The sequence below is a fragment of the Berghia stephanieae genome, chromosome 6, assembly GCF_034508935.2.
Source record: "Berghia stephanieae isolate SIO BIC M18660-M18661 chromosome 6, UCSD_Bste_1.3, whole genome shotgun sequence".
NCBI lineage: Eukaryota > Metazoa > Mollusca > Gastropoda > Nudibranchia > Aeolidiidae > Berghia > Berghia stephanieae.
In genome coordinates this window covers 27,928,391-27,955,393 of record NC_088365.1, presented here as the reverse complement: position 1 = coordinate 27,955,393, position 27,003 = coordinate 27,928,391, and the positions used below count along the sequence as shown (strand labels likewise).

Genomic DNA, 27,003 nt, shown 5'->3' with positions numbered 1-27,003 from the left:
GTGTACCAATTTACAAGTAAAATTTAACAAGTAGATTCTGTCATGTGTCGTGTACCAATTTATAAGTATAAATTAACAAGCAAATTATATCCTATGTGTACCTATTATACAAGTCTAAATAAGCAAGTAAGTTATGTCTTGTATATACCTATTTACAAGTGCAAATTAACAAGTAAGTTATGTTTTGCGTGCACCTATTTACAAGTCTAAATAACAAGTAAATTCTGTCTTGCGAACCTATTTACAAATCGAATAAGCATGTAAATTCTGACTTATATGTTTCTTTCTACAACTCTAATTACGCGAGTAAATTATGTCTTGTGTGCACATATTTACAAGTCAAAATAAGTATCTACATTCTGCCTGGATTGTACCTATTTACACGTTTAGATAAGAAAGTTAATTCAATGTTCCGTGTACTTATTATCGAGTCGAAGTAAGTGAGTTAATTCTGATTCCTGTGTACCTATTTACAAGTCTAAATAGATAAATGATTTCTGTTTTGTGATTGACTATCAAAATGTTTAGACAAGCAAGTAAAATTTGTCTTGCCAGTACCTATTACAAGTTACTATATATAATATAATATATAATATATAATATATAATAATAATAATATAATAATAATAATAATAATAATAATAATAATAAAAAAAAAAAAAAAAAATAAAAGAAATCTGCACACGTATATAGCGCTAATATCGCATGCAATTTGTGCTCCAGGCGCTTTATATATATATATATATATATATATATATATATATATATATGTATACAAACATATAAAGGTAAATATTTACAAGTAATTAATACACAATTAACAATTCTGTCTAGCGTGTACCTATATGAAGGTTTCAATGAATGATCGAATTCCAACTTGCCAGTACCTATGTCAAGGTCTCAATAAGTAAGTAAATTCAGTGTTGTGTGTACCAGTCCGTTTACAATTCTAACAGGTCAAACTGTTTTGTCACAGTTTCATGGCTGACATCTGATAGAGCACTTGTAGTTGGTACATACATAAAGGTTCATTTTGCTGCGACAGCAACAAAACTCCACGGCCACCGTAATATTATAATAATTTGCGTCCTGTTTATCATTGTTGGTAATGATGATAATAATGATAATGATAATAATAATATGATAATAATAATAATAATAATAATAATAATAATATAATAATTAATTAATAATAATAATAATAATAATAATAATAATAATAATAATAATAATAATAATAATAATAATAATAATAATAACAAAACAATAATAATAAAAGCGGCTATGTGACCTTCTGGTATGGCACTCGCCTTCGGATCGGAAGGTCCTGGCTCATATTTGAGTCCTTGGACATAAAACAACAACTATTTATTCACATTCTCTTACTGTACCCAGGTGTAAAATGAGTACCTGGTCATTAACAATGTTGTCTCTGTCGGAAAAAAAAAATATTTCGCCTAACAGGCGTCACGCTCGTCGTACATGTGAAGTGTTGCTTTATGCCAAGGACCACTTGTTAGGCGCTTTGAACACATTTGGTGGATATAGGGCTACATGCAAGTTAAATAATAATAATAATAATAATAATAATAATAATAATAATAATAATAATAATAATAATAATAATAATAATAATAATAATAAAGAAAGACAAGTTGATAACTTTTTATTTTGTCTACTTCATTGGCGTTGTAAAGCTAAACTGCTAGTTTCAGGCTGATCACTCGAATTGTTATGGGCTCATTGTTGTAATGTTGGCAGTAGCCAATCCTACGCAAACTATAAATAAAAACAAATTAATTAATTACATTAATCTATAATAGTCTATTTCCAGGGAAGACTGGAATAACCCAGGCGTCAGCCGCAGTGCAGCGCCGCAAATTGAGCTAGGGCGAGTTGAAATACACAACCATGTGTGAGAGTGTTCATTTAATATTCTAAATTCAGTTAGATTAAAAAGTACGGCTTGCCGATTCTGTATTCTCAAGACTAGGTCAAAGTTTTGTCTTTGTAATCTTTCAGGAACATAAATATAACAATTATCACATGTAGTTTTAGAATCTGTACTTTAAAGTCGATCCGTCACCAGGGAATTCTGAACCAGATTTTGATGAACGTAAGCTGTCTGCACGTAAAGTAGAATTCAAGGGGGATTCTTCTTTTAAGCTGCCCAGAAAGCTCATGTCTTGTAAACAAAGAGAAGGCAAAGCGTCACTTAGAAGTTCGGAAGTCGATTCATTGTTGGAATGTAAACTTTCACATCCTGGGGATGTGTCGAAACTGAAAGATTGACTTTCTCGAGGACTTCTCGATACAATTGGAAGTGCGCTGGATGAGGACATGTCTATCCCCAAATTGTCCGACGAAAGAAATGTATTGGACGTGCCGAACTCATTTGTACGGTTATTATTTGTTGATCTGAAAGATTCCGAAAAGGTGAAGTCATCACAAGAACATTCTGTTGATTGAGAGTTTTCCACAAAACTGAAGCTATCAACGATATTTGTAGATTGGGAAACATTTGAATATGTGATATCCGTACTGAGGTCATCAATGGAAGGGAGAGCACCCGAAGCACCATATGTATTTTTTTCAATTTCAAACGTTGAAAATGCCCTTGGAGAAACTGAGCCACTTCCGGACTCATAAAATGGAGGCAGGGCAGTTGAAGATATTAAATCATCACAGGAATTATCAATCGGTGGTAGAGATCTTAACAAAGTCAACTCATGTCCACTTATAGATGGCAATTCATTTGATGTTGTCAATTCATTTCCCCCGTCTATATCCAGTGACGGAATAGCACCTTCTGTAGACAATACACGTTCATTTTTGGTAAACGATCCAAAGCGTTTAGCATCGATTTCATCACGACATTGAGACAGAGCGTCCGGTTGGGATGTTCTTAATTCTTTAGACGCAAAGAATGGAAGGGGGGCAGTCGGACTTGGAATTGGTTTTGAAGGGTTGCGATTTTCTCCCTTGGCGGCAGGGTCATGAAGTGAGGGTAGTGAGTTGCTGCTCGAAGACAAGCTATTTGTTCGAGATCTTGACAAAGAAGAATCGTTAATGTAATCGCTCTTCCCGTTATTATGCAAATCATTGCTGCTTCTACATTTTGATAATAGTCCAGGGACCGTCAAAGACCCCGTCTTTTTTGTTGAATTGCTTATAGTTGGCACTTCAGTGTCGTAGAAAACGCTTTTGGATGCCTTCTCACGAGTTTCATCTGCAGATTCTGAGGAATTTCTAAGCCACCGAGCTCTTTGCACAATTGCTAGTTTCATCAAATTTGGAACATGTTCGTTCTTATTGCCTTTAGATTTTTTCTCTTTCTTTAATTTGTCTTTCGCTGGAAAATGAAAACAAGGAGGCTCTTTCTTGCTTTCCTCCTTGGGCAGTGTGTCCAAATTGGCTGGCACGGACGAACACTCGGCAATTAGACTTGGATCTTCTTCAACATCCTTTTGCTTTCCAAAGCTTAACGACGATCTCCAAGACGTCTTTCTCTTCACCTTCTTATTTTCTTCATCGGCTATTTGAAGTTTATTTTGATCATCGGGGCTAATTCCCAAAACACCCACTTTTCTCTCATTACGTTCGTTAGACTTTGACGTTGTGGTAACTGTTCCACTCATAGCGGATAGTTCTTTTAACTCTTCATCTTTCCTAAACGCATCCGTCTCTTCCACTTTTTTATAAACTTTTCGAAATTCCACAGGGTCCGTTGTCGTATTATCTTCTTGTACGTCTTGGAGATTTATCTCCACTTCCTCTTGTACATCGATGTTTGGTTGGGCCACTGCAAAATCAGGAATTGAGTTAAAACTTCGGTCCAGAGTGGGAGTTTCTTCTTCACAAATTTGAAGATCCCTTTGAATATCCGAAGAGCTTCCGGATTTGAAAGTGTCGTTGTCGTGTAGACTTACAGGTGTGAATGTAATAGTTGGTACCGATGCCCTTTTGAGATCAGTGCGACGCGGTGGGCGAACAGGTGCATCGCCATTTCTTTCGGTTTTTGACATTGGAGTGGTATCGACACTGTGACTCTTTGGTCTGTATTGAGATTCGCCACTGGTGTCTGGAAAAAAAAGTCAAATGATAACAATTAGATATTAGGTCAATGTTTAACCCTCTCCTTACCAACTACAGGAAAATCGTCATATTCGTTACGATACAACCAACATTTTTCTTATTCAAATTTATTTTGTACATCATAACATCATTTAAAGAATATGAACAGAAATTATTTAGATGCAAGAATTTTACTGCTATTATGTCAGTGAAAAAAAAATTATGTTAAATGGGTGTGAAGTATTGAGGAAAATCCTTAAAATGCCTGGTAAGGAAAGGGTTATTGCCAAGTATTTGTGACGGGGGTATTTGCATGTTTTCGTGTTTGTGTAATAAAAATAACAGATTATCAGTACATTTTCCTCAATGTGCTTACAATAGAAGTTGCTTTCTAATAAAGCTTTTACACGTAAATTCCACTTATTTCTGCTGTTATCCAGCTTCTGGGCAATTCAAAATGCACAACAGAGAGAGAAAAAGAAACTTAATACTCAGTAAGTTTATTTAAAGTAGTAGTAGTAGTAGTAGTAGTAGTAGTAGTAGTAGTAGTAGAAGTAGTAGTAGTAGTAGTAGTAGTAGTAGTAGTAGTCGCAGTATAGTAGTAGTAGTAGTAGTAGTAGTAGTAGTAGTAGTAGTATAGTAGTAGTAGTAGTAGTAGTCGTAGAGTAGTAGTAGTAGTATAGTAGTAGTAGTAGTAGCAGCAGCAGCAGTAGTAGTAATAGTAGTTAGTAGTAGTAGTAGTAGTAGTAGTAAAGTAGTATAGTAGTATAGTAGTAGTAGTAGTAGTAGTAGTAGTAGTAATAGTAGTAGTAGTAGTAGTAATAGTAGTAGTAGTAGTAGTAGAACTTCTACTACTACTACTACTACTACTACTACTACTACTACTACTACTACTACCACTACTACTACGACTACTACTACTATCACTTGTTCTTGTTCTTCTTTTTCTTCTTCTTCTTTAAATAAACTGAGTATTACTGTCGAACGACATATTATTCATATATTTTGGTCATATTTACCACTTAGCATAATCTTGTCCCGACTCCATCTCTTTACAATCGGCCTTCGACGTTCTTGCTGAAACTTATTGAGAGCTGAGTCTTTGCCCAGGTTATCTAGAAGGCTGCAGACGGAAGGATATAAAAAAGGGAAAGAAATTGAATATTTTTATCAAGTTAGCGAGACGGAAGTCTTTAAAAGATGTGTGTAACACAGTGCGAGACAAATCAGAAAGTATATTTAAATTAAAAAGAGAATCATTCCAAAAACAAACCAAAAAAAAAAGAAGAAAAAAACATAACAAAAACAAATAAGAATCAACAGCAAAAAAAAAACAAAACAAAACAAAACAAAACAAAACAAAAGAAAAACAAAAACAAAAACAAAAAAAAAAAAACAACAAAACACAACCACCCATACAAGAAACCCAGAATAAACAAAAAACAAAAAAACAAAACAAAACAAAAAGTCGTAAAAAAACCCCAGAAAACCCCAACAAACAAATCTCGGCTTTTCTCGCCTGGCAATGTCAAAGTTTGAGAGTGGCCCCAGTCCACGAAGACTGAATATTATGTCTTTTTTATATGGAATTATGTCTCCCTGCAATTTTCTTTCTGCTCTATCAGGCACTGTAATATCCAATAACACAATCAATGAACAACAAAAAAAAAAAAAAAATGATGGCAAAACGGTCAAACAAATTAAAGACCTGAACAAGTGTGTATGAAATGTGCCAGACAAAGCAAGAAAGAAAAATACAAGAATAAAAAAAACATCTCAAAAAATCAACCTGCCTCGTCTGATTTTTTAGGATGTTTTTTTGTTTGTTTGTATTTTACTTTCATGCTTTGTCTGGCACATTTCATACACACTTGTTTAGTTCTTTATCTTACACCAATGCCTGCCCCTTAATTTCTAAATCTGATAAAGCACGTTCTTATCAACTTTAGCACACACTTTATTTATACACATTTGTGATAAGAATTAGGAGTAAACAAACAAACGAAAGAAAAAAAAAAAAAGAAAAAATATAACTTGAGATCAAACCGCTTTACAAATCATCCCTAGCCTACAACAACGTTTAACACGAAAGACGAGCCATGACGCATGTTAGGCGATATCACATTTTTTCTCTCAACAGAGACAACGTGTTGACGGCTAGGTACTCATTTTAACACGGTGTACGGTGAGAGAATGTAAGTAAAGTGCCTTTTCCAAGGACTTAACAATGCATCGCTCAGAGAGGGTCTCAAACCCTGGACTTTTCGATTCGAAGGCGAAAGTCATACGACTGGACTACATAGTCGCACATCGTTGACGTTCCAGTCTGACACTGTTTACTATGGTACTTTGGAAAAAACATATATTTAAAAATTTGGCCAGAAAACTCGTCCTTCAAATATTATATCAATCGATTTAAACGACCCTCATCTTGGCAAAAACTCCCACATCTGGGTTAATCAAGCTGATATTTTTGTTCGGTTATCAGACCTGCAAATACGTGCATGTTGGTCTATTCCAACCCAATACAAACATGAAGGTGTTGGTTACATTTAGTAACAGATCCAAGACACCTTGATTGGTGTTGCTAAAAGTCAGCACTCATAGCAACATTTTTCTTGCACGATTAATGCATACAATGACACGCTAAGGTTAAGGTCGACGTGTATATATATATATATGCAGATCTGACATCCGGACATCCTTAGGGGCCTATTTTAACATGGTTGTAATAATAATAATAATTGGATAATATTGTGCGTCATTTTTCGAGATTTCCATAACATCACTATGAGCCCATAAGGAATTGGGTTATCAGACCTGCAAATAAGTGCATGGCGGTTACGGTTATTGTTTAAAATAAGCTGATTAAAAGTGTTTGTAAGTAAAAGCGAGCTTATACAATTAAAAGTTAAGTATACTGTTTATATAGAAGGAACTAAAATGACGTAACTCAGCTCTCTGTTATTATTTTTAGACAGCCTGTGAATGATAAGCTCTCAGTACATTATATCAATCACACGACAAATGTTACACACAGGTTTATGTGTTGGTGTGTTTAAGTTGGCTGGCGGACAGTGTGAGTGTTTTACTTAAACGTATAGCATCAATAGCAAACTGGTAATACTGCAAGTTAGACAAAGAAATACTAGTATAGAGGGCTTGAAATGTACAAGTTCTAAAGAGGAGACTATGAAGGAGGAAGGTGCAGGGGAGAAGGGAGGAGGGGTTTGGGTGTGTGGGGGGGGGGGAAGGCCCAACAAATAGTAATAGTAAATAATGAATTTATATAGCGCCTAAACATCCACGTTAATCGTGCTCTGCGGCGCTTTACATAATAAAAATGTTTAAGAACAACAAAATAAAAAATCACGACACTACATAATAAGCATGAATACAAAATCAAAATCTAAGCAACATCTATTTCATGAAAAATAAGCCTCACGGAACAACTCAGTATTCAGACATTTCCTGAAAGATTTCCTGAAGAAACAAATCTAACACACCGTTTTATTTTACTGAAGATTCAGATTAATTGAGTGAATGCTCGTATGAAAACTGTCCATTTTGATGATCATCATCAATCACATCCACCCGCCCCCTCACACACACCACCGCCACCACCTCCTCCTTGTCCTCTTCCTCGTTCTCCTTCTCCTCCTCGTCATCTTCCTCCTCCCCTTTCTCCTCCTCCTCCCCGTCCTCCTCGTCCTCTTCCTCCTCTTCCACCTCCTCTTCCACCTCCTTCTCCTCCTCGTCGTCGTCCTCCTCCTCCCCGTCCTTCTCTTCCTTCTCCCCCTTCTCGTCGTCGTCGTCCTCCTCCTCCTCCTATTCCTCTTCCTCCTCCTCCTCCTCCTCCTCCTCCTCCTCCTTCTCATCATCATCATCATCATCATCATCATCATCATCATCATCACTACCATCATTACCAGCAACATTCAAATACAAATAATATGTAATTTGTGACTTTATCAAAGAAATTGATATAGCCTAATATATTATCTTTTAATTTATCTGGCCACTCCAAGCCACAATCGATACTAGATATTTGGAATAAAAATTCGAATCACAGAAACAAAAACAGGAAAGGAAAAAATTGAAAAATATGCAAGTGAACTTTTCAAGTTTTATTTTTAAAAAGCCAAATGTATCACAGCAATTGAAATGCATCGAAAGGCAAATAACGAAATGAAACAATTACATAACATAACATAAACATAAAATATAGTAAAAATATCAAATTTGAAAAAAAAAAACAAAAACAACAAAACACACACATCAAGCTGGTTAAGATATTAAAAAGTTAACGGCCGTATTCTGGATAGACGCGAATTTAAACATTGGCTCGAAAACTTGTCCTTCAAATATCAATCGATTTAAATGACCCTCATCTTGTAATAAAAAATGTAATATAGCCTAACAGGCTTCATGTCTCGTTCTACACCTTACTTGTTTCTTTTATTCAGGTACCTTTGTAAAACGCTTTAGTTGGTATTGCTCTATATAAAAGCTCAAGTTGTTTTTGTCTAAGGGAAAACTTTCAAGCCGATAACATGAGGAGTAGGTACATAGTATGTAGATCTAACGTCCAAATTGTGGACGATGATTGCCTTTAGCGGCAACTTGGACGGAGTCATGAGGAGCACGACTAGATGAAGTCTGTACAAGAAAAGCTTTGAGGTAAAACTAATTCGTTATGAAAATTACTGAACAAGTTTTTGTTTTATATACCCTGATATAGTGACCTAGATATGAAAAAGTGTGTATGAAACAGTGTCCGACAAAAAAAAATTATGATGCCCTTCCGCCACGACATCATAAGATATCTTCGCCTAGGCATTCCAAGAAAGAATATAAACAATTCATCAAACGTCAGCAGGAATCACCCATGTTGTCCAAGTGAGCAAATTGGGGGTTAATAATCTTGCCCAAGGAAAATTAACGAAAGTGTCTGAAGCTGGGCTCGAACCCGTGACCTTCCGGGTCACAGTGCAATGCCTTGACCACTGGGCCACTTCGCCCCCAGTGTCCGACAAAGGAGAGAGAAAAATATGAGAAAAAAAATCCCCGAAAAACTCGTCTGCCTGGAATACAGTAGCTCCGTGTCGGACCCACACACATCACATGAAATCAATGAGCTATAAAAACTCCAACGTCGGGCGGTCGGATATGTCAGTAGAAACTATGAGCGAGATACGCGCGTAACTCAGCTCATAAACGATCTTCAATGGAAACCGCTACATGAGAGACGTTCCGTCAACAAACTCCTCGTATTCCACAAATCACAAGACGGAAAACTCGAAATTCCACCTAGCTATTTGAAACGAACCAACAACAAAACAAGAAACTCAGCAATTAATTTTGAAATCCCTCACGCAAGAACAAACCATCATCTTTACTCTTTCTTCCCCTCCATCATCCGACTTTGGAACTCCCTACCAACCAATTGTAAACAAGCCTTTTCGACTGATGACTTCAAAAATCGCTCCCTGCTTCCCTCTAAAACCGTTGTTACTGAAAAGACGTCCATACAATCTTCAGCCTGAAGCTTTGGCCTTAATGGAAGAAGAAGAAGAAGAAGAAGAAGAAGAAGAAGAAGAAGAAGAAGAAGAAGAAGAAGAAGAAGAAGAAGAAGAAGAAGAAGAAGAAGAAGAAGAAGAAGAATGTTTATTTTCTTGTATTGGGCGCTCTGCTTTGTTTGCCACTGTTTCATACATACTTTTTCAGATCTCAATCTTACACAAGTTCCTGCTTTATGATTTATCACTTTAATTTATTGATAAGTAGATCCATTATGTTAATTTTGTATTTGATGAATAATGTAAATGTTGCTGCTCGAAGCTCAAATGTATAAATAACAATGTGAAATTGAATGTAAGCTTCAATTTAATACACGAAAAGAGATAAAATGGATGTTTCGGGATTCCCCTTTATCAACAAAACAGGGAGAATGAAACACTACAGACGAATGAGATTATGTGGTAGTGGCGCTGTGAAGAACTTACATTCAATTTCACATTGTAATTTATTTGATAAATACAGTTTTTATTGATTTCTTTTTAATTGCTTCGAATGTTATGATCGTGTCAGGGGATTGTAGTCATCTGATGTCCGATTACTAATTTGAACTACACACGTTGAGTGTGTAGTGTTATCGTTCTTGCCTTGTGCACTGTCTATTGTGTTCCATATAATCTTATACTTGTCCTGTGCATATCATTATCTATGTCTCATTATATTTGGTTCATATTGATCATTGTACCTGCCTGCCTAGCACATGGCGGAATAGGGCATTGTTTCTTTATTTCAATAAAATTTGTTCAGGACATCAGAATGACTTAGATTTATTTTGTAAATTTTTGATTTGTGTCTTTCTTTCTTGTTCCAATACACGATATTCAAAAGTCTTTTGACCTAAGCAACCCTTATTATGATAACTTATGCTGTGTTAATAATCAAATCAGTTTTGTCATGTGGAACGTACGACACTTGCTTTGTGTGATTTTCTTTTTCCGTTTTTTAAAGTTCAGTTATCATACGTAACAGTGACACGTTTCATTGTTATGTTAAAGCTTTAAATTTTATCTCTTGTTTACACGTTTCACAGAGATATATTTATAATGTTGTTGAAGATTAAATGCAATTCATTAAGTAGAAAGCACAACCAAATGACTAATTGAAAATGAACGTTATAACATTTGAAAAATCATGATAAATACAATTTTCTTTGTATAACTTTAACATAAATAGTAAATCAATTTGAAAAAAATAATCAAATTTCAAATTACACTTAACTTTAATACATAATCACAGACGATCAAACAGTTTCACAAAAACCACTCATGATAACAACAAAATGATAAAATACAGAACTCAGTAAAACGAAACATCATACAGAAAATCTTAAAAGAAGTGAAATAAAATAGGGCACCAAATCAAAATTTGAGCAATAAAAATATAAAATTGGAAAGGCAGAAAAAATGAACATTGAGTTATATCGCCTGTGTCAAAACATACAAAGTGTAATATATAAGAAGCAAAGTTGAGCATAAATGTATAATAAAAGCATGATTTAGCAGTGGCGCTCAGCTTGAAGGATTAGAGTAGCTACCGCTCCTCTATATCATGTTATTTGCTGATATAATACATGTAAAACAACATTCATTGAGGTAAAAATTACATTTACAAAACTATACTCTCTCTCTCTCTCTCTCTCTCTCTCTCTCTCTCTCTCTCTCTTTCTTTTTTTTTCTCTAATAGTAATGTAGGACAGTAGACAGAGATAAAATGAATGTGAGTATGTGTGTGTCTGTGTGTATGTGTGTGTGCGTGTGTGTGTGTGGGTGTCTAAGTGAGGGATGGAGGGAAAGACAGAAAGAAAGAAAGAAAGAGAGAGAGAAAGAAAGAGAGAGAGAGAGAGAGAGAGAGAGAGGGAGAGGGAGAGATAGATAGATAGATAGATAGATAGATAGATAGATAGATAGATAAATAGATGGACAGAGAGAAAAATAAACAAGATAATAAAATATAAATGATAAATCGTGCATTTTGACAAAGAGGATGAATGGTAGAGAGTAAATGGGAAGTGGGGGTGGAGGTGGGTTTTTTATAGGAAGGGAGAATTGAGGTGATATTTCTAGTTATTGGGTTACCAGACAACCTGGACTGTCTTTTAAGTTATCAGTGTTAAACGGGTGGCACTGACTCTCCTCTTACATGTGAAACCATCTTATTATGACACCCCTCTACTCTTCGTCTTAGTAAATAAGCCTGTCAAAAATAATGCATATTGACCGCTAACCTTCACCTTTGACCGATAACCTTCACCTCTCACCATAACTTGTTACGTCACGGAAATAATAAAAACAAAGGGGAGTAATAAGCAACAGTGTGATGTTTTCTTTGTTGTTGACAATTGAAATTAAACTAAAATCTTTAAAAATTATAGTTACTGTTCTGATATTTTCATATTTACTGACTTTAACGATGCTTTCATCGGAAATTGTACAACTGGGGTCTCATTATACAGTTTTTGTCTAATATTAAATACTTCATAACCTCGGAGATAACCCTCCCATGATTGGGCTTATCCCTCGGTCCGAAATTCCAATAACATGTCAAAAACTGTATAAAATTGAAGGATTATTCTCCAAAAATTGTTAAGTTGGTTGTTCTACTTTTTGAGATGTTCCATATATGAAATTATTTGAAACTCTAACTTTAGTTCGAACATCAATTGTCACAAATATGTTCTTAGATTTATATGATTTTAAAATTTAATCATGATAAAATGCTAGATATATTAGGGGAAATAATACACAATACCTCAAAATGGGAAAAAGGAGATAATAAGATTGGAGACCTGTTCTTCATTGATTTTTGATCAAAACAGCGACTTAGCACCACTCTTTAAAACTTTATTGTAAAAATTAAATATTATCCAGAAATTGAAGACAGCAAAATTAATGAACATAAGAAAATAATATCCAGAGATTGCGGACAGCGATATCAATGAACAATATTAGTTATAAAGCATAGACTAGCAAACAAAACGTTTCAGGCCCAACCCATTTTCAATCACCAACAGCTAGAAGAACAGAAAAACGTAATATTAAATACACCTCTTGAAATTCAAGAACAGGCGTGTTTGTTTTTATCTCTTTTCGTAAAAAAAACCTGTTACGTTATTTTGTTGAAACAAATTAATTTATTCAATGAAAACCAGACCAGGTGGTAACAGCAAACCAATCACATGAAATAGCAAATTAATGTATGTCCCAAAATGAAAGACTTCAAGTCTTAAGTGAGTATAATTATACACTTATATTCGATGATTGAGCTACATAGTTCCAACTAATGTATATATTTTTTTAACAATGTAAAATAATACAATATTTGAATCAAAAATATATGCAGTGTTATATTAAATATTTTTGGCTTTATTTCTAAAAATCATACGTTTTCCTCTAAAAACAACAATTATATTTATATTTAAAAAACAATTATATTTCTAGATTAACGTAATTTTCAAATAATTATAGAAATGAATATTTGAAAAAAATTTTTTTTTAAATAAGAAAAGAACCACCCACTCACTCCCACCCCTCCCCCAAAACAACAACCAAAAACAACAACAATAACAACAAACAGACAGACATCAAACCAATCGTGTATTTTTCAATATTTTATATTGTTGTGTATAAAGAAATTTGTGTCATAAAAATTACTATTTATTTTAGCCAGGACGGGGTTCCCTTATTTGAAACAAATAAAGTTTAGTTGATAAAAAAAGTTTTCTATAATCTCAAACTTGGTCTCCATGTTGGGACACACGCGACAAGGCACATCTAGAAATGAGGATATAAGCATGTCCATTGCGTTACAACAACAATCACAACCCTTACTGATTGACATAGTAGAGCTCGTCCTTCCAGAAATACCTATCATGGTACAAGGTTGTTAACATACACGTCATCATTCAATAGTATCACCAAAACCATCATCATCATCATCATCATCATCATCATCATCATCATCATCATCATCATCATCATCATCATCATCATCATAATCATCATCATCATCACCATCATCATCATCGTTAGGTACGAAGAGCACAGAGGAAAGAAAAATTAGCAGAGTCACATTTTAATTTTTTGACAATAACTTTTTTTGCAAATTCGATTACACAATTTGAAGATTTGAACACTTTGTTCTTAATTAATGCTTTACAACTCTCAAATGTACAAATTGGAACGTAAATAGTGTTAATTATTCGACAAATATTGAATATAACACTGTTCATGTTTAAGATATTTAATTCTCAATATTATCAATTAATTTACATTGACAACTATTTTTATATATAATTGATGAATTGTATCTATGCATAAATGCTACACAGAGCATTTAAAGGTTTTTAGAACCTATTAGTCCTTAAACGATACGATAAATTTTAATATCTAAAAATGCTAATTAATATAACATTCTCTGAAAAATATATTTGACATACATACATATTATTATGTACCCCCCCCCCCCACCTCTTTCAACATCTGAGAGTGACTCTGCCCCCCCCCCCCCCCCATTTTTGTGCTCTTCGTATAAATTATGGCAATAGGATTAACCAGTCAACTGATGTCGTCCACTGGGTATATATATATATATATATATATATATATATATATATATATATATATATAATATATATTATATATATATAATATATATATATATATATATATATATATATATATATATTGTGTTAAACGTAAAATAAGCTTTTAGAATTGTATATGATATGTGGATATGCATGCACTGAGTCACGTGACATTGTGACCCATATAGAATCTATGTTGGATGTTTGTACCAAATGGTAAATGAGACGAAAGATGAGACAAAGTGTGTGAATGAAACAGTGACAGACAAAGTGTCAGAATAAAATAGTGATAGACAATGTGTGTGAATGAAATAGTGAAAGACAATGTGTGTGAATGAAATAGTGACAGACAAAGTGTGTGAATGGAGCAGTGAAAGACAATGTGTATGAATGAAACAGTGATAGACAAAGTGTGTGAATGAAATAGTGATAGACAAAGTATGTGAATGAAACAGTGAAAGACAATGTGTGTGAATGAAATAGTGATAGACAAAGTGTGTGAATGAAACAGTGAAAGACAATGTGTGTGAATGAAACAGTGATAGACAAAGTGTGTGAATGAAACAGTGAAAGACAATGTGTGTGAATGAAACAGTGATAGACAAAGTGTGTGAATGAAATAGTGAGAGACAAAGTGTGTGAATGAAACAGTGATAGACAAAGTGTGTCAATGAAATAGTGATAGACAAAGTGTGTGAATGAAACAGTGATAGACAAAGTGTGTGAATGAAATAGTGAGAGACAAAGTTTGTGAATGAAACAGTGACAGACAATGTGTGTGAATGAAATAGTGACAAAGTGTGTGAATGGAGCAGTGAAAGACAATGTTTATGAATGAAACAGTGATAGACAAAATGTGTGAATGAAACAGTGATAGACAACGTGTGTGAATGAAATAGTGATAGACAAAGTGTGTGAATGGAATAGTGATAGACAAAGTGTGTGAATGAAATAGGGATAGACAAAGTATGTGAATGAAATAGTGATAGACAAAGTATGTGAATGAAATAGTGATAGACAAAGTGTGTGAATAAAATAGTGGCAGACAAAGTGTGTGAATAAAAACAGTGACAGACAATATAGAAAGAAAAATACAATTTAAAAAAAACATCTCAAAACAGTCAGCCTGTCTCGCTTGACGATTGAATCTAAGACCTTCTGGCTGCCGAGCAAACTTACTACTTTCCCAACACATCTTTCTTGTTCCAATATTATATGATATTCAAAAGTCTTTTGACCTAAGCAACCATTATTATGTAGAAAACGGTAGGGGCTGCCTGAAGCGGTGATCGTGAAAATACTAACGCAAGAGTGAAAATGGAGAGGCTTTGTATGGGAACAAAACTTGACTCTGTTTTGTTCCCATAAGAAACCTCTTCATTTTCACTCTTTCGGAACCATTATTAAGATAACTTATGCCGTGTTAATAATCAAATCAGTTTTGTCATGTGGAACGTACGGTACCTGTTTTGTTTGATTTTCTACTTCTATTTGTTATGTTCAGTTATTCTACGTTACAGCGACTCACTTTTTTAGGTACAGCTTAAAATTTTATCTCTATTTACACGATTCACAGAGAATTATATAGTCTCAGGTTTGATTTTCTGTGGCGGGCTGATTATTTTGGATGGTTTGCATTTTTCTTTTTTATATCTGGGTTGTGTTGTTTTTGTCTACACACCTTTTCAGAATTTTATCAACAAGATATGAAGTGAGTAGAAAAGTGCCAGAAGACAATAGAGAATAAAAATTTTCCGCGGCGGTGGTGGGGTTTGAACCTGCGACCTTATTGGTACGACAACTCCGCCTGGCAGGTGAGAGCGTGGCTCTACCGTGTGAGCTATCCACGAACACAAAAATATTCGTTTCAAACCCAAGGCATTTCTAGATCCCTCTCTCACCCACTTCTGGGACCGCCGATTCGTTCGCCCACCACCATCGCGAAGTATTTTGACCAGCAGTTAAGCTTAATAGCCAATATTCTCAACACAAACATATAACATAGAAACGATTGAGACATTGAGTATGCTCCGGTGTATGGGGTGAATTTTTAATTCAGAAAAGTGAGTGGAGCAGGCACTTATGTTGGTAACAACAAGATATGAAGTGAGTAGAAAAGTGCCAGAAGACAATAGAGAATAAAAATTTTCCGCGGCGGTGGTGGGGTTTGAACCTGCGACCTTATTGGTACGACAACTCCGCCTGGCAGGTGAGAGCGTGGCTCTACCGTGTGAGCTATCCACGAACACAAAAATATTCGTTTCAAACCCAAGGCATTTCTAGATCCCTCTCTCACCCACTTCTGGGACCGCCGATTCGTTCGCCCACCACCATCGCGAAGTATTTTGACCAGCAGTTAAGCTTAATAGCCAATATTCTCAACACAAACATATAACATAGAAACGATTGAGACATTGAGTATGCTCCGGTGTATGGGGTGAATTTTTAATTCAGAAAAGTGAGTGGAGCAGGCACTTATGTTGGTAACAACAAGATATGAAGTGAGTAGAAAAGTGCCAGAAGACAATAGAGAATAAAAATTTTCCGCGGCGGTGGTGGGGTTTGAACCTGCGACCATATTGGTACGACAACTCCGCCTGGCAGGTGAGAGCGTGGCTCTACCGTGTGAGCTATCCACGAACCACAAAATATTCGTTTCAACCACAAGGCATTTCAATCCCTCTCTCACCCACTTCTGGACCCCGATTCGTTCCCGCACCAACCATCGCGAAGTATTTTGACCAGCATTAAGCTTAATAGCCATATTCTCAACACAAACATTAACATGGAAACGATTGAGACATTGAGATGCCGGTGTATGGGGTGAATTTTTAAATCAGAAAAGTTGGTGGGAAGGCACTTAGTTGGAACACAAGATATGAAGTGAGTAAAAAGTGCCAGAAGACAATAGAGAATAAAAATTTGTCCGCGGCGAATGGTGGGTTTGAACCTGCGACCTTATATGGTACGACAACTCCGCCTGGCAGGTGAGAGCTGGCTCTACCGTGTGAAGCTATCCACGAACACAAAATATTCGTTTCAAACCAAGCATTTTCTAGATCCCCTCACACCACTTCTGGGACCGCCGATCGTTCGCCCACACCATCGCGAAGTATTTTGCGCAGCAGTTAAGCTTAATAGCCAATTTCAACACAAACATATAATTAGAAACGATGAGACATTGAGTTGCTCGGTGTATGGTGAAATTTTCAATTCAGAAAAGTGAGTGGAGCAGGCACTTATGTTGGTAACAACAAGATATGAATTGAGTAGAAAAGTGCCAGAAGACATAGAGAATAAAATTTTCCGCGGCGGTGTGGGTTGAACCTGCGACCTTATTGGACGACAACTCCGCCTGGCAGGTGAGAGCGTGGCCTTACCGTTGAACATATCCACGAACACAGAAAATATTCGTTCAAACCCAGCAATTTCTAATCCCTCACCTCACCCCACATCTCTGGACCGCCGATTTCGTTCGCCCACCACCATCGCGAAGTATTTTGACCAGCAGTTAATGCTTAATTAGCCAATATTTCTCAACAAAAATATAACATAGAACGATTGAGACATTGAGTATGCCCGGTGATTGTAGTGGGTGAATTTTTAAATTCAGAAGTGAAGTGAGCAGGCACTTATGTTGGTAACAACAAGATATGAATGAGTAGAAAAGTGCCAGAAGACAATAGAGAATAAAAATTTTCCGCGGCGGTGGTGGGGTTTGAACCTGCGACCTTATTGGTACGACAACTCCGCCTGGCAGGTGTTACCAACATAAGTGCCTGCTCCACTCACTTTTCTGAATTAAAAATTCACCCCATACACCGGAGCATACTCAATGTCTCAATCGTTTCTATGTTATATGTTTGTGTTGAGAATATTGGCTATTAAGCTTAACTGCTGGTCAAAATACTTCGCGATGGTGGTGGGCGAACGAATCGGCGGTCCCAGAAGTGGGTGAGAGAGGGATCTAGAAATGCCTTGGGTTTGAAACGAATATTTTTGTGTTCGTGGATAGCTCACACGGTAGAGCCACGCTCTCACCTGCCAGGCGGAGTTGTCGTACCAATAAGGTCGCAGGTTCAAACCCCACCACCGCCGCGGAAAATTTTTATTCTCTATTGTCTTCTGGCACTTTTCTACTCACTTCATATCTTGTTGTTACCAACATAAGTGCCTGCTCCACTCACTTTTCTGAATTAAAAATTCACCCCATACACCGGAGCATACTCAATGTCTCAATCGTTTCTATGTTATATGTTTGTGTTGAGAATATTGGCTATTAAGCTTAACTGCTGGTCAAAATACTTCGCGATGGTGGTGGCGAACGAATCGGCGGTCCCAGAAGTGGGTGAGAGAGGGATCTAGAAATGCCTTGGGTTTGAAACGAATATTTTTGTGTTCGTGGATAGCTCACACGGTAGAGCCACGCTCTCACCTGCCAGGCGGAGTTGTCGTACCAATAAGGTCGCAGGTTCAAACCCCACCACCGCCGCGGAAAATTTTTATTCTCTATTGTCTTCTGGCACTTTTCTACTCACTTCATATCTTGTTGTTACCAACATAAGTGCCTGCTCCACTCACTTTTCTGAATTAAAAATTCACCCCATACACCGGAGCATACTCAATGTCTCAATCGTTTCTATGTTATATGTTTGTGTTGAGAATATTGGCTATTAAGCTTAACTGCTGGTCAAAATACTTCGCGATGGTGGTGGGCGAACGAATCGGCGGTCCCAGAAGTGGGTGAGAGAGGGATCTAGAAATGCCTTGGGTTTGAAACGAATATTTTTGTGTTCGTGGATAGCTCACACGGTAGAGCCACGCTCTCACCTGCCAGGCGGAGTTGTCGTACCAATAAGGTCGCAGGTTCAAACCCCACCACCGCCGCGGAAAATTTTTATTCTCTATTGTCTTCTGGCACTTTTCTACTCACTTCATATCTTGTTGTTACCAACATAAGTGCCTGCTCCACTCACTTTTCTGAATTAAAAATTCACCCCATACACCGGAGCATACTCAATGTCTCAATCGTTTCTATGTTATATGTTTGTGTTGAGAATATTGGCTATTAAGCTTAACTGCTGGTCAAAATACTTCGCGATGGTGGTGGGCGAACGAATCGGCGGTCCCAGAAGTGGGTGAGAGAGGGATCTAGAAATGCCTTGGGTTTGAAACGAATATTTTTTGTGTTCGTGGATAGCTCACACGGTAGAGCCACGCTCTCACCTGCCAGGCGGAGTTGTCGTACCAATAAGGTCGCAGGTTCAAACCCCACCACCGCCGCGGAAAATTTTTATTCTCTATTGTCTTCTGGCACTTTTCTACTCACTTCATATCTTGTTGTTACCAACATAAGTGCCTGCTCCACTCACTTTTCTGAATTAAAAATTCACCCCATACACCGGAGCATACTCAATGTCTCAATCGTTTCTATGTTATATGTTTGTGTTGAGAATATTGGCTATTAAGCTTAACTGCTGGTCAAAATACTTCGCGATGGTGGTGGGCGAACGAATCGGCGGTCCCAGAAGTGGGTGAGAGAGGGATCTAGAAATGCCTTGGGTTTGAAACGAATATTTTTGTGTTCGTGGATAGCTCACACGGTAGAGCCACGCTCTCACCTGCCAGGCGGAGTTGTCGTACCAATAAGGTCGCAGGTTCAAACCCCACCACCGCCGCGGAAAATTTTTATTCTCTATTGTCTTCTGGCACTTTTCTACTCACTTCATATCTTGTTGTTACCAACATAAGTGCCTGCTCCACTCACTTTTCTGAATTAAAAATTCACCCCATACACCGGAGCATACTCAATGTCTCAATCGTTTCTATGTTATATGTTTGTGTTGAGAATATTGGCTATTAAGCTTAACTGCTGGTCAAAATACTTCGCGATGGTGGTGGGCGAACGAATCGGCGGTCCCAGAAGTGGGTGAGAGAGGGATCTAGAAATGCCTTGGGTTTGAAACGAATATTTTTGTGTTCGTGGATAGCTCACACGGTAGAGCCACGCTCTCACCTGCCAGGCGGAGTTGTCGTACCAATAAGGTCGCAGGTTCAAACCCCACCACCGCCGCGGAAAATTTTTATTCTCTATTGTCTTCTGGCACTTTTCTACTCACTTCATATCTTGTTGTTACCAACATAAGTGCCTGCTCCACTCACTTTTCTGAATTCAGAATTTTATCTTACACCAGTGCCTGCTCCCTAATTCATACATGAGAGCATAGCATACAGTAATAACACAAGATATGAAACAAGTTAAAGTATTTTATAAAATATAATGGACTCACTACATCTGCTACATTAATTGAAAGCTTATGCTAGGCGAACGCATGCAAGTGTCAACACTATTACATGCATTTGGGCAATACGAAGGACTCAATGAATTTGCATTGCTTTTTATAAAAATGAATATCGTGTCTGATGCAGTGAATTTATACTAGATCAGACCAGCTGAGTACTACGAGAAAAATACGAATTTTCGGCTCCAACAAGAGAACTGCATTCGCCACTTTGACTCAATAAATCTTGTTGAAAAGGAACGTTTGATGCTTAGAAACTATATTTAGGACTTATGAGCATTTTTGAATCTTAATGAAGGCAAATTATTTATTTATAAAGCTATTTAAAGTACTTTATCTTCTTTTCCCCTTGGAAACTACGAATTTTTGAAATTTAAAGTTGGCGGCTCTGTACTGGAGACTCTAAATCTGTCCGTGTGCAAAGATATCAACCTCACTCAAATGACACAAGAATACCCTTCTTTTCAAATTTGAAATAAAACGTTCAAAATTGTTTAGAAACAATTTTTGATGATAATAGACAAATATATAACATAAACTCACTCAACCCTAACACCGACTATATCCGTAGTATACCTGGGGTTACTTTTACCCCTTGTCTATTTATTACAATTTTTTGAGACAAATTATAGGCGTAGTATCAAAGCTAATGTTTTTCATTTATACATGTTAATGGGAGTTGAAACAAACCAGCTATGTACATGCTCATTTTTAATACATTTTTCCCAATTTTGAAAAAATAGCAAAAATCGCTAGGATTGAGTGATTGAAGTCATCGTATTGCCCAATTGCCTGTAGCGTAACTCAATTCCGTTATTGTTACAGAGTTAAACAATAATATATTACATCAACATGCATTTTTATTTGTTATAAACTAATTACGTTTATCATAAAATATTAAATAAAATCTTTAAGTAGAATCTCCATTTAGCATGCAACTTATTTTGATCGATAAAATACTCGGCTATTTCAAATCGTTCAAAAACCATAAATTGTTGCATTGGTTTATTTCAATCAGGGCTCAGCGGTACCGTCTTTGCTTCGTACACAAAAGGTACAGAGTTCGACTACCCCGCCTCGACGTAGGGCCTTGCGCAAGTCACCTCGCCCAATCTCCCTATGCGATGCTGCACTGCGGTTCGGCTGACGACTGGGTTATTCCAGTCTTCCGTTGGAATAGACCTTAAAGACAAATTTCCCCTTAGTGATGAATAAAGGGAATTTTATTTTATTTATTTTATTTCTTTAATGTTAGGGCGTTAGTCAAAAATGCTTGTAAGGGCTGACCTTCTGATGTCTCTGGCTGTGAGTGTGTGACTTCGTCTTCCTACCAACAAAGCCCTCCTGAAGACGGTGAGAACGGCGTCGGACGCTTCCAGATTTTCAATTTCCGGACCCAGCATTTGGCTTGGGCACACTTTGTCAATGAATTTTTCCAAAGTCCACGTTCTTTGCTCTGCGTACGGCAAGTTTTCCGGGAACAGAAGTTCCCACAGAAGAAGTGCAAAAGCATAGATGTCGTCGTTGATGCCGTACTCGCATCCTTGGAGAACTGACGGTGAGAGGCAGACGATGGATTTGGTGGCAATGCTGAGGTCTTTGGGGAGCTGGATCTCTCGAGGTTTGCATTGATGGCAGAGCTGTACAACGCCTGACTGGAAGTTTACCTGGCGGATGAAATCATGAATATTGGAATGATGATGATGATGATGATGATGATGATGATGATGATGATGATGATGAAGAGAATGTTGGTGATGATGTCATTGTTTTGCCAGCTAAAAATAGTGAGGAACGTTTATAGAATGTTCAAATAATTTTGAAAAAGCAAATCCGAATTACAAAACTTTTAAAGTTCTTTGGTCTGTATCAAGATATCAAAACGTTTATTAAACGTGAAAAGTAGATTTAAACATTATTACATCCAACCTACTTTTAAATATAAGGAATGGGGTTAACACTTCGTGAAACAATGTTAAATTTTTGCCAAGGAGCACAAAACAACTGGCAAATCTTTAAAATGTAATATACGATTCTTACACTCTTGCTTTTAGGAATTCCGGACGTTGTTGAAAACAAAGTTCGAATTCCAAAAACGCAAGAGTGTAAGAAATCGTTTATTCTATCCATCAATCGATTCCGATTTTGTCATCTCTGAGTAAAAGTCATTTTCAAAAATATGTAAATGATACTTCTTTTTAAAAAATCTAATGATAATCTGATGTCAAAAATTATTATTGTAAACTTGATATCATTACGTCTTACTATAGGCTTCAACAGTAGTGAAGCGACTTCTCTCGTAATGACGCATAGTAATTTAGTCACTGGTTCTAAAATATCGGGAAAATGGCGGACTCCCTTATGAAATACTTCTCCGACGAGCATGAAAGTGTATCCAGATGAGAAAACATTATAAATCTGATCATGTTTTGACTTTTATATATTCTGATCACATGATATGTGAAAAAATTCTAGGCAGCATGAAAAATAAAAAGTACTGATTATCTTTGTTTAGAACCAAGCTGCTCGTTGCTGGGCGGACGTGACAAAAGACTATTGAATCCTATTTAGGGAGAGGGGTGGAACATAACTATTGTGTACACATTGATATATCCGATAGAAACAAAAGAAAAAAAAACATTTCTAGCATTCCACCTACCATCACGGTGTCAAGGTTTAGCTCCATATGTACCATATTTTCTCGATGGATGTATTCCAGACCGGAAATGAGCTCATGGACAAAATTTTTGATGAAGTCCTTCTGCACAATCAGTGGGTTGTTCTTGAAGACCCTGGCGGACATCAGACTTCCCTCGAAGATGAAACCTGACATCTTCTCAGGCGAGTCCGGCTGGTCAGAGGAGTTAGCTATTCTTGTCATCCCAAAGAAAGGGGCCAGATTGGCGTGACCTAGATATCTATGAATGATAATAATATATTTGAAAAATAAGACATTGATTTAATATAGACATGTGTGGCTGCCTGAGAAAACCCGTAAAATTCACAAATTTCATAAATTGAGTTTTGTATGCAGTGGCGTAAACCACATCTTACTGATCATTTACCACTTTAAATTTTCTGTCTATGCCTATTAGAACTCAAGTTATGATTTTTTTTTCTGAATAAAATTTGTTGCTATGGGAAACACGTAATCTTCGATTTTGGCTCATATCTCGAATCGAAGCTTGCCGCATCTTCCTGGGTTTTCTCAGCCAGCCTCACATATTATATATATACAAAGTAGAGCTTCAAAGACATGAGATGAGAACCATGGAGCCGGACAATAGCAATTGATTGTAATCCTTTGGACAAGGCGCTAGTCTATCGCAAAGTTCATTTCGCCAAATCTATCAAACTCATCCACCCAATGCTGGGTGAACATGGGGGGTGGGGGGGGGGGTCAGAAAAATATCCACTGCACGGGAGATCTTGGTCGCTTTGAGTGTGAAGCGAGTGCTCTACCAACTCAGCTATCAACACCCCCATATTGTATATAACCTTTTAAGTCAAATGTTAGTTCCAAAGTTTATTTATTAACTAATTAATTGAGGTACTCTGGAATAACTCGTATTTAAAAATTTGGCCAGAAAACTCGTCCTTTAAATATCGATCTATTAAAATGACCCTCTTCTTGGCAAAACGCTCAAACCCAGGAACAAAGGAAGAATTCGGGAAGTCCCAGGTTTGAGAGTTTTGCCAAGATGAGGGTCATTTGAATAGATTGATATTTGAAAGACTATTGATATTTGATACGCGTTTCTCCCGGACACGCAGTTAAGTATTACACACACACACACACACACACACACACACACACACACATATATATATATATATATATATATATATATATATATATATATATATATATATATATATATATATGACACTCGATTTCGGATCGGAAGGTCCTGGGTTCGAGCTTCGCTCGGCGCATAGATGATACTCAAGTGTAAAATGAGTAACAGCGTTGTCTCTGTCAGCTTAGTATCGCGTTGACTCAAGAGTAGATACGTACCTCAAGGCTGCTATCTCTGCCAGTTGAGTGTTTGTGTCGATGGGAATTGTGTAGGTCTTCAGAGTCATGTCAGACGGTTCTCCGTCAATTTTGATGACCGCATTTCTCAAGTCAGTCCAAAAACCTGAGGAATTCCATTTAAAATACATGAGGGATAATTAGGAAACAAATCACAAAATACACGACGGATAGTTAGGAAAGAAATCATAAAATACACAAGGGATAGTTAAGAAAGAAATTACATACAAAATACACGAAGGATAGTCAGGAAAGAAATCACAAAATATACGAGGGATAGTTGGGAAATAAATCACAATATACTTTCTACACATTTATATTTTGGATATAGCTCTATTAGAAAAAAATGAGTACACATTTCGGTAACATGACCGTTATTTGAAGAAAAAATATTTTTAACCCAAAACTGTTCAATAGCAACAAAATCAAAGTAGCCAGCAATTTGTAGTATGCAATATCATCACTGATAGTCGGTTCGTTTGATCAGACGATTTGTATTACAGAGAAGAGGGAGGAGGAAGAGGGAGGAGGAAGAGGGAGGTGGGAAAGGAGAAAGATGAGAAGAAGAGGAGGAAAGAGAAAAAGATAGAATAAACAGTAGTGAGTGTACTACTAATATAATGAGTATATACTACTACTACTACTATATGTAGTAGAGTATAGTTAGTATATAACTAGTAATATATATATAGTAGTATATATATAGTAGTAGTATAGTAGTAGTAGTAGTATAGTAGTTAGTAGTAGTAGTAGTAGTAGTAGTAGTAGTATGTGTGTAGTGTAGTGAGAGGAGTAGTAGTAGAAGTAAGAAGTAGTAGAAGAAGAGTGGTAAGTAGAGAAGAAGAAGAAGAAGAAGAAGAAGAAGAAGAAGAAGAAGAAGAAGAAGAAGAAGAAGAAGAGGAGAAGAGAAGAAGAAGAAAGAAGAAGAAGAAGAAGAAGAAGAAGAAGAAGAGAAGAAGAAGAAGAAGAAGAAGAAGAAGAAGAAGAAGAAGAAGAAGAAGAAGAAGAAGAAGAAGAAGAAGAAGAAGAAGAAGAAGAAGAAGAAGAAGAAGAAGAAGAAGAAGAAGAAGAAGAAGAAGAAGAAGAAGAAGAAGAAGTCACCTCTGACTCTATTCCTGGAACTCCCAGTCTCGATAAAACCCGAATCGTTCAAACCTGTTGAAATGCCGAGATGTTGGGCATAGATGTTGACACAGCTGTTACGTCGGTCAGTATTAAAGATGACATTGTCAGCATTCACATCCTCCATATACAGCATACCATAGCCTGGAATACGACAACAAGGTAAACATTTTACTCGACAAAGTCTGTAATCAAATTCCTAATTTCTTCAAAACTGACGTATAATCATATGCAGGCCATCATCATCATCATCATCATCATCATCATCATCATCATCATCATCATCATCATCATCATCATCTGAGTTTTTATTCTTAAAATGGAATGACCATAGATCGACTGTTGAATGACGATAGAATGGCCATAAGTCGACCATAGAATGGCAATAGAATGACCACAGAATGACCATAGAATGACCATAGGATGACCATAGAATGACCATAGAATGACCACAGAACGACCATAGAATGACCACAGTACTCTATTTACCCCGTAGGCGTCCCCTGTAAGGCTCCATCTCTCCCATGGCTGTGACCATCTTTTCCTTGTCATCCTTGAGAACCCGTCGATTGTCCCTGATTTCGTCCATCAGTTTGTTGTTGACTCCTATAAAGTGTGGGATGTGCTTCAGGGCCGATTGCATGTACACTGGCGATGAGAAATATTAGAGATGAATAGTTGTGTGACTGGCTGAGAAAACCCGGAGAGACGATCAAGTAAGTAATAAGTAGGCAAGTAAGTAAGTAATTAAGTAAGTAAGTACGTAGGTAAGTAAGAAAGTGAGTAAGTAAGTAAGTAAATGTGCCGAATATTCACTCCCCATCTCGACGTGACACTGTTTAGAAGCTATTGGTGACAAATGTATGGCTGGCTGAGAAAACCCGGAAATATGCGCAAATTTAATAAATTAAGTTATGTATACAGTGGTGTGACCACATCTTTCTGATCATTTACCACTTTAAATTTTCTTTCTATGTCTATTAGAACCCAGGTTATAATTTTTTTTTCTGAATAAAATTTGTTGCTATGGATAACACTTTAAATTCGATTTTGGCTCATATCTCGAATCGAGGCTTGCCTCGTCTTCCAGGGTTTTCTCAGCCGGCCTCACTGTTATATAGATGGAACTAAATTGACTTCACTCAGCTCTTTGTTGTTTTTTTTTGACAGCCAGTAAATGATATATTCTTAATAAATCATATCAAACAGACTACAAACATTAAAGGTTACACACAGCTTTGTATGTTCATGCGGCTATGTGCTCTTGTGGTATGGCATTCGCTTTCGGATCAGAACGTCCTGAGTTCAAA

General features: G+C 36.6%; 2 protein-coding genes across 5 annotated transcripts in view; both read right to left on the bottom strand.

The window, feature by feature from the left end:
• Positions 1 to 1,919: 1,919 nt before the first annotated feature.
• LOC144974779 (uncharacterized) overlaps positions 1,920 to 27,003 on the bottom strand; it is a 47,348-nt gene continuing 22,264 nt past the window's right edge. The window contains exons 14-21 of one of the 4 annotated variants that reach the window (XM_078918028.1): positions 26,183 to 26,341; positions 25,673 to 25,837; positions 24,554 to 24,677; positions 23,195 to 23,453; positions 21,823 to 22,202; positions 13,479 to 13,514; positions 5,094 to 5,197; positions 1,920 to 4,081 (exon numbers count right to left, since the gene is read on the bottom strand). In XM_078918028.1, the coding sequence (XP_078774154.1) occupies positions 2,055 to 4,081; positions 5,094 to 5,197; positions 13,479 to 13,514; positions 21,823 to 22,202; positions 23,195 to 23,453; positions 24,554 to 24,677; positions 25,673 to 25,837; positions 26,183 to 26,341 (3,254 nt within the window). In that variant the 3' untranslated portion in view covers positions 1,920 to 2,054. The remainder of the gene's footprint in view (positions 4,082 to 5,093; positions 5,198 to 13,478; positions 13,515 to 21,822; positions 22,203 to 23,194; positions 23,454 to 24,553; positions 24,678 to 25,672; positions 25,838 to 26,182; positions 26,342 to 27,003) is intronic. The other 3 variants (XM_078918030.1, XM_078918029.1, XM_078918031.1) reach the window with 3 other exon arrangements.
• LOC144975540 (uncharacterized) lies at positions 14,344 to 16,959 on the bottom strand. The gene is made up of 2 exons (XM_078919701.1): positions 16,923 to 16,959; positions 14,344 to 15,344 (listed from the first exon to the last, which is right to left on the bottom strand). The coding sequence occupies exons 1-2, from the start codon at positions 16,957 to 16,959 to the stop codon at positions 14,425 to 14,427; spliced, it is 957 nt and encodes a 318-aa protein (XP_078775827.1). The 3' UTR covers positions 14,344 to 14,424.

What these genes read in the sequence shown, in the direction of transcription:
- LOC144975540 (XM_078919701.1), bottom strand. Translation starts at nt 16,959, where the DNA reads ATGGTTGGTGCGGGAACGAATCGGGGTCCAGAAGTGG. An exon ending in GAATCGGGGTCCAGAAGTGG is followed by an intron (nt 15,345 to 16,922) that starts GTGAGAGAGGGA and finishes GACTGTTTTGAG; the next exon opens with ATGTTTTTTTTAAATTGTAT.